The sequence below is a fragment of the Clarias gariepinus genome, chromosome 15 (assembly GCF_024256425.1).
Source record: "Clarias gariepinus isolate MV-2021 ecotype Netherlands chromosome 15, CGAR_prim_01v2, whole genome shotgun sequence".
Classification (NCBI taxonomy): Eukaryota; Metazoa; Chordata; class Actinopteri; order Siluriformes; family Clariidae; genus Clarias; species Clarias gariepinus.
The window spans coordinates 1687549-1700590 of NC_071114.1; the positions used below are offsets into that span (position 1 = coordinate 1687549).

At 36.7% G+C, this 13042-nt stretch overlaps 1 protein-coding gene across 1 annotated transcript in view; it reads right to left on the reverse strand.

Moving 5' to 3' along the window:
* Window positions 1–13042, reverse strand: part of LOC128542857 (NACHT, LRR and PYD domains-containing protein 3-like) — a 91531-nt gene that overhangs the window by 55123 nt on the left and 23366 nt on the right. The window contains exon 4 of the mRNA XM_053512991.1: window positions 6660–6713. Within this exon, the coding sequence (XP_053368966.1) occupies window positions 6660–6713 (54 nt within the window). The remainder of the gene's footprint in view (window positions 1–6659; window positions 6714–13042) is intronic.

Below are 13042 nucleotides of genomic sequence, written 5' to 3' on the forward strand. Positions count from 1 at the left end.
TTTGTATTTATTTTTATTCATTTGGTTCTATGTACTGTACATTGTGTTTGTAATTATTGTGCAGGTCAGTATTTTGGTCATTATTTTTACAAGCACATTTTATCAATTTCAAACCACATCAATCTTAGTAACTATTCATTTAACTTAAACCTTGCTTGACCTGTCTGAATACTCAATTCTGATTGGCTGGCAGGTATGCACTGAAACTGTTAAATGCACAGAAAGTCAGTTCAAGGGAGAACAAAAAATTTACTTCTTTTTCTTTCTCACCTCATGGCATCATCTGTTAAAAGTTTTACGTTTAAATTTAGAAAATTGTGGGGTTTTTTCCAACTGTAATGCTTAAAATGAACACTTAATATTGTAATTATTTTATTTATTTTTTTGTAGGTGGAAGCTGCAATCCTTTTGCTGTCAAACCAAGTTTCCACCATTGGGCAGCCTGGATTGGATAAAATACTAGAAAATGTGACTTTATCTTAAATACAGAATGGGAGAAAGTACATTTGTCAAATCCTAATCCTGCATCTGAACTTCCAATAACTGAGGAAAGGCTTATTGATGAGCTAATGAAAGTGAAGGTGAAGTGTCCTTTTGTTTGCCGCCTTGTAGCAGTACTAGCTTTATTCTTGTTATTACTAATGAATTCTAAATGTTTTTTCCCCAATAAACACAATTTAAAAGGTGGCTGCTGTCCGACGGTTATGTGGATCTTGTGGCTTAAACACCAAGGGATCAAAGATGGACCTCATAATGAGATTGAGGAGTGAAATGCAAAGCAGGTCATCTTATGACAAAATTTTCCGAAAAGTTTGGCATGCCTCAGGTTAGTACACACTGATATAATTTATAATCGCAACATGAGCAGTCGATATTTCATTAATTTTATTTAAAGGGGTCATGAATTTCATCTCTTTTTGTACCGTTCTCTAAGGTCCACTTATAATATCTTTAAGAATTTTAGATCAAAAACATAATTTATGATGTTTTTACAGTATAGTGACCCCTCTTATGCCAAAAGATCAAAAGAGTTTTTTTTTTAGTTCATGGCCCCTTTAATAAAAAGGTGGTTGAAACATTAAAATGTTAAATATTTTGTTATTGTTTAGGTGGTTGGGCAGTTGTCATGTGCCCCTGCGGTGTTGTTTACAGCATTAAATTCCTGATGAGAGCTGACAGTCCAAGAGACTTCACTGACATTTTGATGTCCTTGAAAAACCTTCCCAACATAACAATTTATGACTTTGCAAGAGGTCTGGCCTCTCATGCGAATCTCCGTTATCCAAACACGATTCCTTTCAGCCCACATGAGGGTCGGCTTTTGGAGCCAAGTAATGCCAATATTACAGCAGCGGAACAGGGAAGACTTAAAGTATCACTGAAATGGCTGAAGGAGAAAAAGATGCATCCAGATGTGAATGGGCATCCATTGACCAGCTCATCCGAACACTATGTTCTTTATGACAGATTTAACGAAAACAATACAAAAGACTCTCGCGATAAACTTTGCAAAATACAGCTTGTTCCTGAGTTGGTTGGAAGAATAAATTCCCAGTGTGCTGAGCAGTTGTTTTCTCAAATGAGAAAAAACAACTACTTTCTAAATGTTATGAAGCCAACAAACCATGTGTTCCTCATGCGAAACCTGTTGCACCACTACAATGTTGCAATAAATAAGAGGTTTGCTGAACAACTTAGCAAGCATGTTGGATGCACTGAGGTTGTCCTGGACAAGCATGGGCAAGCACTATCAGGTAAAGATTTTTTTGGCTTAATGTTAACATTGTTTAGCACAATTTGCTGACATGCTTTATTTGTAGGGACTTCATATGGAAACACAATTAAAATGGATGATGAGCCAAGTACACAAAAGGTAGCTGTGAGAAGGCTAAAGCATGTTTTGTTAAACAAGAACTGCTGGAAACGACCATTAGGTGAAGCGATGGAAGAAAAGGTGATTGCTCCTTGAAGGTAGAAATAGTTTAGGAATGAGTAGCTTCAAACTTGTTATAGTTGAATTTTTTTTTATTTTTATAAATAGCTCACATGTGTGTTAGACACATTGAAAAGTCAGGATGAACATGTGGCACGTGTTTATTCAACCACCCTGATGCGAGAAGATTTTCAGACACTGGGATTGCAATGCAATATTGAGGCAACAGTTAGGATCTTTATTTATTATTATTATTTATAATCAATTATTTATGTATGTGTTTTTGTTTTTTCTGTTTTAATGTTTAAAGTTGTTGTGTTAACAGATTCTGAATTGCTGTTTCAAGTTAATTGAAGACGCCAGTGAATTGCAGGTAGTTTGTGCGTGTGTGTGTGTGTGTGTGTGTGAGACTTGCAAAACTGCAGAAATGGCAAAAGTTTTTATGATGAAATTTATGTACATTTCTGTTGTTAGGGGATCCAAGTCTGGACATCTAATTCCTATGTGAATGCAACTTTGATTCCCCCAGATCCCATGTTACATATTACTGTAAGCATTTCTACTTTAACAGTGGCTTTTTTTGTGACTTCAACATTTTGGCTGTAATTAGTTGGCCTTTATCATGTTGGCATTTTATTGATGCTTTTTAAGTTGTTGTCGTACTAAATTTGATGTTGCAAAGAAAATGTAGTAAACATTCTCTCAGAGCAGTGGTCATAAAGATCTCACAACAAGAAATGTGTTGTACACAATTTTATTTTAGTATTTATTTTTTGTGACTGGTTGATGCTTCTGCAAAAGACTGGATTCTGTTTCCGTCATGGAGCAAGTCGCACTGGATGCTTTGTGTAAGCCGTCACTAAGACTTTTTTTTTTTTTTTTAAAGACTTGTCAAATGGATGTCAGTATTTTGTGTTTTGTATTTTTCTTTACAACCTTTTTCAGATTTTGCGCCCAAAGTTGAAACAGGTTTTTTCCCTTGATTCGCTATGCAAGAGTGGTCTAAGTGATGGCTGCTACTGTCAAGTGTACAGGTCTTTTACATACAAGCTTGGTAGTTCATGTTCAGAAGTACCAGATGACCAGTTCTCGTTTAAATGTTCTTAACTGCATTATACTTTTTCATTTTTAACTCGTTCACCAATAACATGTACTATATTATGGTTACTACTTTAAGTGAATCGCTTACTTTTGTGTATTTGGGTACATTTAATAGGAGGGTTGCTCAGACCATTTCTCCTGGACATTGGACCGAGTTGTCCTGTGAAGACCATCCAGTAAGTTTTTGAATCATGCGTGTTATACTGGCATATTGTTTGATTTTTATTTATTGATTTATTACTTGCTTGCAAACATTACCCAGGGCATTCCAATGCAGGGTTCCTCCAATAACTGTGGCGTCTTTGTGCTCATGGTGAGTTTATTGGACAATTTACATCAGTTCTGTTGTATTAAAAAAACAAACATTTAAAGGGTCTAAACAGTGTTTGACTTTCAGTATGCCCTGTACATACCACTTGGAGTGGAGTTTGACTTCTCAGAGGTGTGTCTATACATCTATGCTGAACACTTTTTTTCCAAGCCAGTATAAAAGCAAAATTTTTAATATTATAATAATCTTTTTTTTTTTTTTTTTTTTTTTTTTAAACAGGCTAATATGCCAAGTATAAGTTAATGGTGGTGTTCACTCTTACTTGAACGCTCAGGGTAAATTTTAAGTCTTATATAAACTTAGAGATGACATTTAGCACTTTGTAAATCTTGCTTTTATTTTTTTATTTTTTAAGGCCTCCTTCAAAAGAAAGATGGCACAAAAAAGTTGTGTCTGCTTGGTTAAAGGCACATCAAGGCTCAGTGGAAGGTAAACATCTTAAACAATTTATAATATAAAACATAGTATAATGTTAAAGTCTATTAAAAACATTGCCAGTGGAAATTATAATTGTATAACTTTGTATAGATGTACAATTTTTGTTTTACACAATGTTGCAAATATGCATGTATTTTCACAACTACTTGTAATTTTATTTAATATCTTTTAATTGTATTTAAAAACCTTTATGTAATTGTAAATCCATTAGTACAAATTACTAATTGTCATGTACTTTTTAACATGGTTTTGGTTGTTTTTGTTCTTCAGCCATGGGCCCAACAAAAAACCTTGCTGCTGTATGATTGAATATTGTGAAGTATTTACACTACACTTAACACTACCTAGTTTTTCTGTAATTTCGCATTATTTTTTTTTCTTTTATTCAGCTACCATCAGAGCTGCTACAACAGGTTCTGCTAGAGGTTGTCTATGAAGAAGGAGATAGGGCCTTTCTCTTACTGTCACTAGTGTGCAGAAAGTGTTATGATATTGTAAACCAGCAGACTTTTCGAAGAAAAGCTCTCCTTGCCTGGCTAGACAGTATGTATATTTATTACTTTTATAAAATGTTTTTAAATATTCCGAAAATTTATTGCACTTTTTCAGAGGTTCTTTTTGTTTCTATAATATATATATAATTTTTTTTTTTTTGCTGTTTATGTTGTTTTGTTGTTTGTTTCCCCCCTCTTGTGTAGGTACTGTATCGTTGACTGGAAGTCTGTCTGTCCTGGAGTGAGGAAAAACTACAGAGTGGAGTTTAAGCTCACCAGGTGTGATGGTGTGGATGCATCTACAAAAACACAGTTGGATTCTGTGACATCGGACAGAAAGTAGTGTTCACAGCATTTTATTCTGACCAAGACTTCGAAGGATTCTGTTTCATGGACTGCTACTACAGCATAAATAAATGAATGAGCAGATTGAGTGTACAGGTTGGATGGTGTACACTCTTAAACGGAGCAGTCTTAAAAGTACCACTTCAAAGGTTACTAAACTGTACTCCTCCTCCTCTTTATTGTGGTGTTTTATGAACCATATTTGTCCTTATCAGGCAATGTCAAAGTCAACGTCATTGTCAATTCTGCTACATGTACAGTGCATACGTATAAAGAATTGAAATTACGTTTCTCTCAAGCCTTGTTACAAATAACACCTAAAGTTGGAGAACAACAGAGGTAAGATAATTGAGTTACTGTTCTGCAAAAAGGGAGAGTTTACAACACAGAAGGCTGAGATGGTGAAAAACGGAACAGTGCAATAAGAATAGTGCAAGTGTGCTTATTTTAGTTGATTAAAGTGACATTATAAAGAGCAATATAAAATAGTATTAACAAGAATGTTTTTAGTTTTTATGCACTTTTAGTAAAACTACAGAAAAACAACTGTCAGTTCAAAACATTCTAAATGACTAATTCTGTAAATTTTTTTGGTCTTGTTTAACCAATAGAAAGTTAATAGTATTCCAAAAATATTAAAATTACATTATTTTTATGAACAGCGTTTGGTACTACTATTTTTTTCAAATAATTGTAATTTGATTTTGATTCAGGGTTTAATACAGTTAAGGCTACAAGGAATACAGCTCGAGCTCTATTGGGCATGCGCACATCATTCTAACGTTTTTTCTCTCACTGTACAACAATAAAACTTTTTGTATTACAGAAATGATTCATTTCATCGCTAGTTTCCAGTCGGAGCTATATATCCCTTTTAGCCATGACCATAACTCAAACGCGCGAGGATGACGTCAGTAACCCGTGGCAACACAGTAGAATGTTTAGAAAGGAATATTTGTGCAGAAAAAGAATGGAATTTTTATATAGAGGATTATGTTGGCTGCATTACTTAAACGCAGTAGAAAGAACAGAAGCGTTTAATATTAGCCTTTAAACAGACAACTTGTGCAACCAATCATGAAGAGCTTTTGGCAGAGAGTTTCGGTCTGCTTTCGGAGATTGTGAATATCTCCATAATGGCAGAGATGTTTATTATTTTGCGTTTTTCACTGTTATAAGCAGCACTTCAATACTTCATTAACATGGCGTACCAACATTTTTCTCACTCCTCAAGTAACGTGCAGCAAACTGACAGGTGGCATTAATGCTCTTAAATACAAATTACCGTCCACTCACTTTTTATCTTTAGAGGAAAGAGTAGGGCAGAATCTTCCTTTAATTATTTCTTTTTCCTCCTCATTTTCTCTCCAGTTTTTCTTTTTTCTTAAAATAATTTTGACCAGACTATAAAAGTCCTACTAAACTTATTTAGGGGCTTAAAGAATTGTCATGCATCTATAAGTTTTGTCTATGGGCATAAAGCTTTCACACAACTGGTGCTGATTTCATCCTATCAATTTTGCACATTTTAAAACTACAAAGAATTGTCAAGACTACAACATCTACTATAATGTAAAGTTCCATAAAAAGTGATGTCACATGCTTCCCTAGGAGTTGTCGTTCTCCTTGCTGAAATTAGCTGCAAGAAGCTTATAAATGACTTTAGGTCCTACTCTAAACTAGGATTATTTTTAGGCCTAAATTAACTTTGAACATGATTAACTGACCATGAGTAGTGATTCCAAGCCTCTTAGTAAATACAGGCCCAGATGTGTTTATGTAAAAATATAGTATTTTACCTTTAAACCTATCAATATTCTTTTAACACAATACAGTCATTGCATGATGTCAGGATTTAATTAATGAATTAAATATTTACATTTTCCCAGGTGAACAGCACTGCACACTTTAGTGTTTTACTGCTTCAACACCTGATAAAGCTCATAAAGGGCTTCAGAATGAGACGAGTGAGTTTGATCAGGTGGAACACTGCTGTACAACACCTCACTGTACTGACCTCACATCAGGAGAACTGTCTCTGTCTCTGAAGAGTAGTGGAAGATCCATTGACCTGTCACTCTTCATGGACACACAGCTGGGTTCTGGTGTGTCTGGTCTCAGTCTTCTAGAACACATATACTGTATGATTAGATTTAAACATATATTAGAAAAAAGGATTGCTAATATATATATATATTAGTTCTGTCAATCGATTAAAAAAAATTAACTAATTAATCGCACATTTTTTTGCAATTAATCGTGATTAATCACAATTAAAAGACTGAAACTTTTTGGATATGTAAATGTAAATAAATAATGTAAACTCAAGACAATGAAACTATTTAAATTCAAATATGATTGTTTATTGGAATTTTTGTTTAACTTGTAACACAGATTTTCTCATGTAAACAACATACCTGCAATAAACCATCAATATTCTCCAAATTAACTGTTGGCTTGAAAGCCATATTTATTACAGAAATAAAAACACAGGTATGTGCTATTTGTGTCATTTGAATTTCAAAACAATCAATGCAATTTACATTGGCGAGGCCCTGTAGAGATTGTTTCGCTGGGGTGTTTTGCTTTTAAGTGATGTGTCAAAGACGAATTACTTCTCTGGTATTTAAATTCGGCTTTGAAAAACGTACAGATTACTTTTGTTTTATCCACAGAACCATCCGGCAGAGTTTTATACTGAAACTTTCCGTCTAAAAGTCCTTCCTTGGTCTTATCCATACTTCTTTGCACGTTGAACACACGTCGGCCACAACAGGAAACAAAAAAAACTGCAACCGCGTTAATTGCGTTAAATTTTTTTAATGCATTAAATATTTCAAATTAATCGCATGCGTTAACGCACTAATTTTGACAGCACTAATATATATATATATACACACACATTATTTCAGATTTTATATTGATTTAAATTAGTCTTGGAATGTGTTGCATTGAATAATGTTACATTTCTATCTTGACCAGCAGCAAATAACAAAAAAAAAAAGAAACTGACACAAATGGGTTTTACTGACTGACAGGATTACAGAAAATGTTAGGGTAGTGAAGCAAAATCCTTTAATGTTTAATTCTTTAGGGGTTGGGCTACCTATCGCTATTTGTATTTTTGAATGGCTTTTTTTCCACCAGACTGAGACCAGCATATAACATTTAATAAAGAGAACTAACTGCAAAGAATGAATGAAAGGCAAAAAACAAGACTTTTTGAAAGGTCTTTACTGTTGAGGGTTTTTTTTATTATAAAATATCCCATATAAAAAGATTAATCTAATGAGGGTAGCTGGACTGTCTGGATAGTCTGGATAGTATGGACAGCTAGTTCCAGTGTTGTGCTCTGTATTGTATTGGAATTTATTGGATAGACCAACACAAAGTGGCACATAATTGTAATGTAAAGGAAAATTATAATAAGTTTTGATTTTTTTTTTTTTTTTACAAATAAAAGTCTCAAAAGTGTGGCATGCATTTGTATTCAGCCCCCTTTACTCTGTTACCCCCAACTAAGATCCACCCGAACTTGTCACCTAAACAACTTTATCCCTGACCTGGTGTGTTTCTTAAGCTTCACGATGATGTTTGTTCACTAATGTTCCCTAACAAACCTCTGAGGGCTTCACAGAACAGCTGTATTTATACTGAGATTAAATTACACACAGGTGGTTTTTTAAATATCTAAATAAATAAATATTTAAGTTGTCTGAGGCAAAATCATGTGTGTTTATAATAATGATCATGCTTTTTTGCTGTTCGTGTCCAGCATTGAATAATTATTTGAGCATGAATGGTTAGAATGTGGGTGTGACATCGCCCGCTTTCACTTTGCAGAGTTTTGATCAAAAGGCAGATGAGCATGCACGCCATTATGAGAGATTTATAAGAGATTTATTTTTTTTAAATGCAGGTTTTTTTTAAATAATTCCACAGGAATACATTAAACACAGTTTTATACTCTAAGGTGTGTGCGGCTACATGCATGACCAACAGAACCGATCAATGCAAAAGTTTACCCTGTATACACAGTACATCTATTATGTCTCTCATTGCGTATATCTATCGTATATAGAATGTGTGAAAGAAACTAAACTGAAAGTGCGACACAGCATGGCTTACTATAACAAGGCAGAAGGTAAACTATAAAAACTGGTCCACCTGAACTTGTTTATCACCTTGTGATATTCAAAGGTAAGTTACCGTATCAAGCTCAATCTGTAAATACTAATATGTATTTCTCTTGTTGGATAATAATATTTGTGAATCCTACTGTAAATAACACACATTTACATCTGTGTGAAGACATCAATCACACACAAAAGCTGCACGAATTGTAAAATAAAATTTTTACACGGGGATAGTGTGGTCAAGTATTTTATTATTATTTTATCAATTTGAATTCGATTTTTTTAGGGGGGGGGTGGCAGACATAACTATACAGAATTATTATTGCAAAATATGTGAAATTTTAAAGAACAGTTTTTTTAACAAAATATAAGCTTAATTAAATCTTGGAAGCCATTAAAACAAAACACATGCACTTGTCAAAACTATCATTTGATTATTTCCATGGCTTCCATCTGGGGAGGATTATTTATAAAAATCTACATAAACATTATTAATGAAATAAAGCTGCAAACAATGGCATGCATAATCAGTCATATTATACAGTGGGAGCCACGTCAAACAGACGCCTGGAGCATGACAGGTCCATGACAGGTCCATGACAAGTCGGGTACGGGATGTGATCCCCCCGCGATGACGCAGTTAACAATGTCCCGCCCCATAAACTCCCCATTTTAAAAAATTAAAATGTAATTTCTGCTTGGGTTTGTTTTCGTCATATTTTTGATGTTTTCGCTGATGTTTTTTTCGCTGATAGTCAAAAACAAATAACTGATAGGCATAACAAATGGATTAATGGCGCATAATATCTGGAACAAATATCTGTCCATACCGATCAGTATTTCTTCAGTCATTTAACCAGCATAACGTTCCCCCATCAAAGATCCGACGGGACATTAATCACTTATCACAACTGTGAATAGATGCCGCAGCAGAGACAGAATAAATCCTTTTAAACATTTACACTTGAAAACAATACTAACAAAACTAAACAGTTCCAGAGGGTTAGCGCCTGTTATCGCAGGACAGGGATCACCTACAGGATAGTACTGTATTTTTACTGCTTATATATTGTAGCGTTTATATAGTCCATGGCTACCAGCACATACCGGTTCCCGCAATCGGAGATGGGAAACGGCCCAAGAATGTCCACGCCCCGCGAGCGCTGGGTAGGGCCCTTCTTTGCCGTGCAGACGTCGCATCTGTGCACAAAGAGTCCGCTATCAGTATGACAGCCCGGCCAGTAGAAGCGAGCGTGTAACCTCCGCAGAGTTCTCGTTACCCCGAAGTGTCACGCGCTCCCATGCCCATGCACCATCCCTAACACACGTGCCCACAGAGTCCGCAGCACCAGCAGCTTTGAGAATGTTCTGATTCACAGGGTTCGGAGAGTGTTCGATGTCGCAATCACCCACGTGCTCTTCCACCCGCTCGCAGTACCGACAATGCTCTTTGCTGCACGGCTGGCGGGATAAAGCATCGGCGTTAGCATGCAGTTTTCCCGCTCGGTGCTGAACGGTAAAATTATAATCCTGCAACCACTCGAGCCAGCGCACTAACTGCCCCTCGGGCTCTTTAAAACTAAGCAGCCACACCAACGAAGCATGATCGATCCGCAGCAAGAAGGATTGCCCGTATAAATACAGCCTAAAATGTTTAACGGCCGCGATGACCGCTAGCAGCTCGCGCCGCATGACGCAGTAATTCTTCTCTGGTCCAGACAAAGTGCGGCTGAAGTAGGCGATAGCACGCTCTTTGCCCTCGGAAACCTGAGACAGGACGGCTCCCAGCCCTACATCGCTTGCGTCCATGTCGAGGATAAACATACGAGATACATCAGGATATTCGAGAACGGGCGACGTGACCAGAGCTTCCCGTAACCGAGTGAAAGCATGCGCGTGCACCCTGTCCCAGCCAAACGGCTGATTCTTTCTCATGAGCCCGTGCAGCGGACTGGCGATCGTGGCAAAATCCTTCGCGAACAGGCGATAGTACGAGGGTAACCCGAGAAAGGTGCGTAGCTGCGACACATTTAACGATTCAGGCCAATACTGTACCGCAGCAATTTTGGCTGGATCGGTGGCAATCCCTCAAGCACTAATTACGTGTCCTAGAAAAGCGCTATACAACCATGACGGGTAGCCCTGCGACGGTCGGATTCCCTGCAGGAATGCACGGCGAGCTAGCTCTTCCTGCTGGACGGGCCTGAATTCCCTGGAGCGCGAGAGATCTCAGGTCCAGCGAGAGGGCCACCCGGACAGCTGTTTCCGCCGGGGACCAGCCGGCGAAGTCGGCGGCTAGCTCTACTTGGGTCAGGAACGCGTGGGGCAAGGGTGCCGTTGTAGGCAGGCAGGCGCAGCTGCAGGTGCCTGTGCACTGGAGGACTCCCCTCTGAGGTCAAGTGCCGGAACCTGAAACGCGCCGCTCGGCTCCGGTCGCGCTGGCCCTGTCAGGGAGGGTTTTCTTCCTCCTTAGCTGTTTTGCTACTCGGCGGCCTACTTGAATTCTCCGGAAAGCATGCAAAGCATGATGGTTCCTAATCAAGACCCCGCCCACGCCACAATATTTTGCCCTAGTTTCATTTGGTTTTACGCAATTTCATATGTTATTTGTGTGTGCGTGTATGTGTGTGTGTGCAAGAGAGAGTGAGAAAGAGTGCATGCGTGAGAGAGGGCTTATATTGTGGTTTATCCAAGGTTACTAAAGCCAGGCTTACTAATAATGAAAATTATTTCAATGTAACCCATGGATCTCAATCACAAAATCAGCCAACGCTGTAAACTGATGATACAACAAATTCTATACACTAAAACGTTCATTTGAATATTTAAAAATATATGCAAAAAAAAAACTAAATATAAAAACACTCAACTATTATTGTTAAAGTGAGCCCGTGGCTGTTCAAGTTTATGGGGCTTCTCTGTCTTTCTGTAATTTTACTTCTGACCCGAAACCAATATGGGTTATTAAAGATGAACTGTTTTATTGGACATGGCTGTTTTGTAATTTTCAGCAAAAAAATTACGGTTCGAATATACTGTAAACGTCTCAAAGTCATGATGTAATAGAGACAAGTCTCTTCAGATCCTTCTGCACTAATGTTATTGTGGTGTAAATTATTAATGTATTGATGTATTTCACTTGCGGACAAAATAGAACATGTGACTGTTTAGTGTTTCTTTTGAACGGCTGTGTTCATAGGTTTAATCAGCTATTTACAAGATAACGTTGAAGCACTTACGGCTAAAGTGCCACCGGTGTGTGTGTGTGTGCTCTTGCATTCGCCAGGTTTGTCTAAGCTGCTTTAACACAAACACATTTACGCGCCGGCAGGTAAAAAAGATCCCATCTTAGCACCATCTAACAGTCAGTAGTGGGGGTAGTTAGTACATTATCCATTGAGATTTATCACATTCCACTCCTTCTAAGTTTGGCTTTTAATTACGTTCTAAGAAAACTAAGAAAAAAATACATTTGGGTCACTTAAGCACAAAATAGCACAGACGCAAATGATTAGGTTTTTCGAACGTGTTTAATTGTTGTTGTCGTTTTCTTAAACATGATTTTCCCAACTTTCCACAAACACATTTGCGCACAGACAAGTCTAAAGAACCCCTCCCACCACCAAAAAAAACTCACACAGAGCAATTAGCACCATGTCATAGTCAGTATTCTCCACTGAGGTTTTTCACCTTCCACTCCTCCCAAGTTTGTCTTTGCTCTTTTGATGGAATTCTTAAAACCCCAAAATTTATTTATACAGAGAAAAAATTATTATGGGTCACATAAACACAAACTAGCACAGATACATATGATCAAGTGTTTAACTGTTGTTTTTATTTGTTTTTATGACCAATAATAATATTTATAATAATTATTATTATTATTAGCCCAACTCTTTGACTATTTAAAACAAAGTTGTCTCCCATTTTTTGCTCATTAAAGTAGATGGTTAAAGTCAATGTTTTTTAAAATACCCCAACAATTAAAACACGCACACATGACTTTAAAAATAAAATGTATTCTTCCAAAACTAGTCAAAAATTTGTATAAAACAGGTAAATACATGTTGTATTTTTGCTTAAAGGTCATTAAAATACCAGCTGCTTATCAGTCACTATCTGGTTCTTTTATATTAAAATATTCATTTTAAAAACTATTAAAGATGGTCTTTGTTTTCTCCCTAAAGTATCAGACGTTTTGCAATTCTATGTTCAGAATATAGACCTGGCCAAACATAGTTTTAAAACTGTTGTAAACTGACGT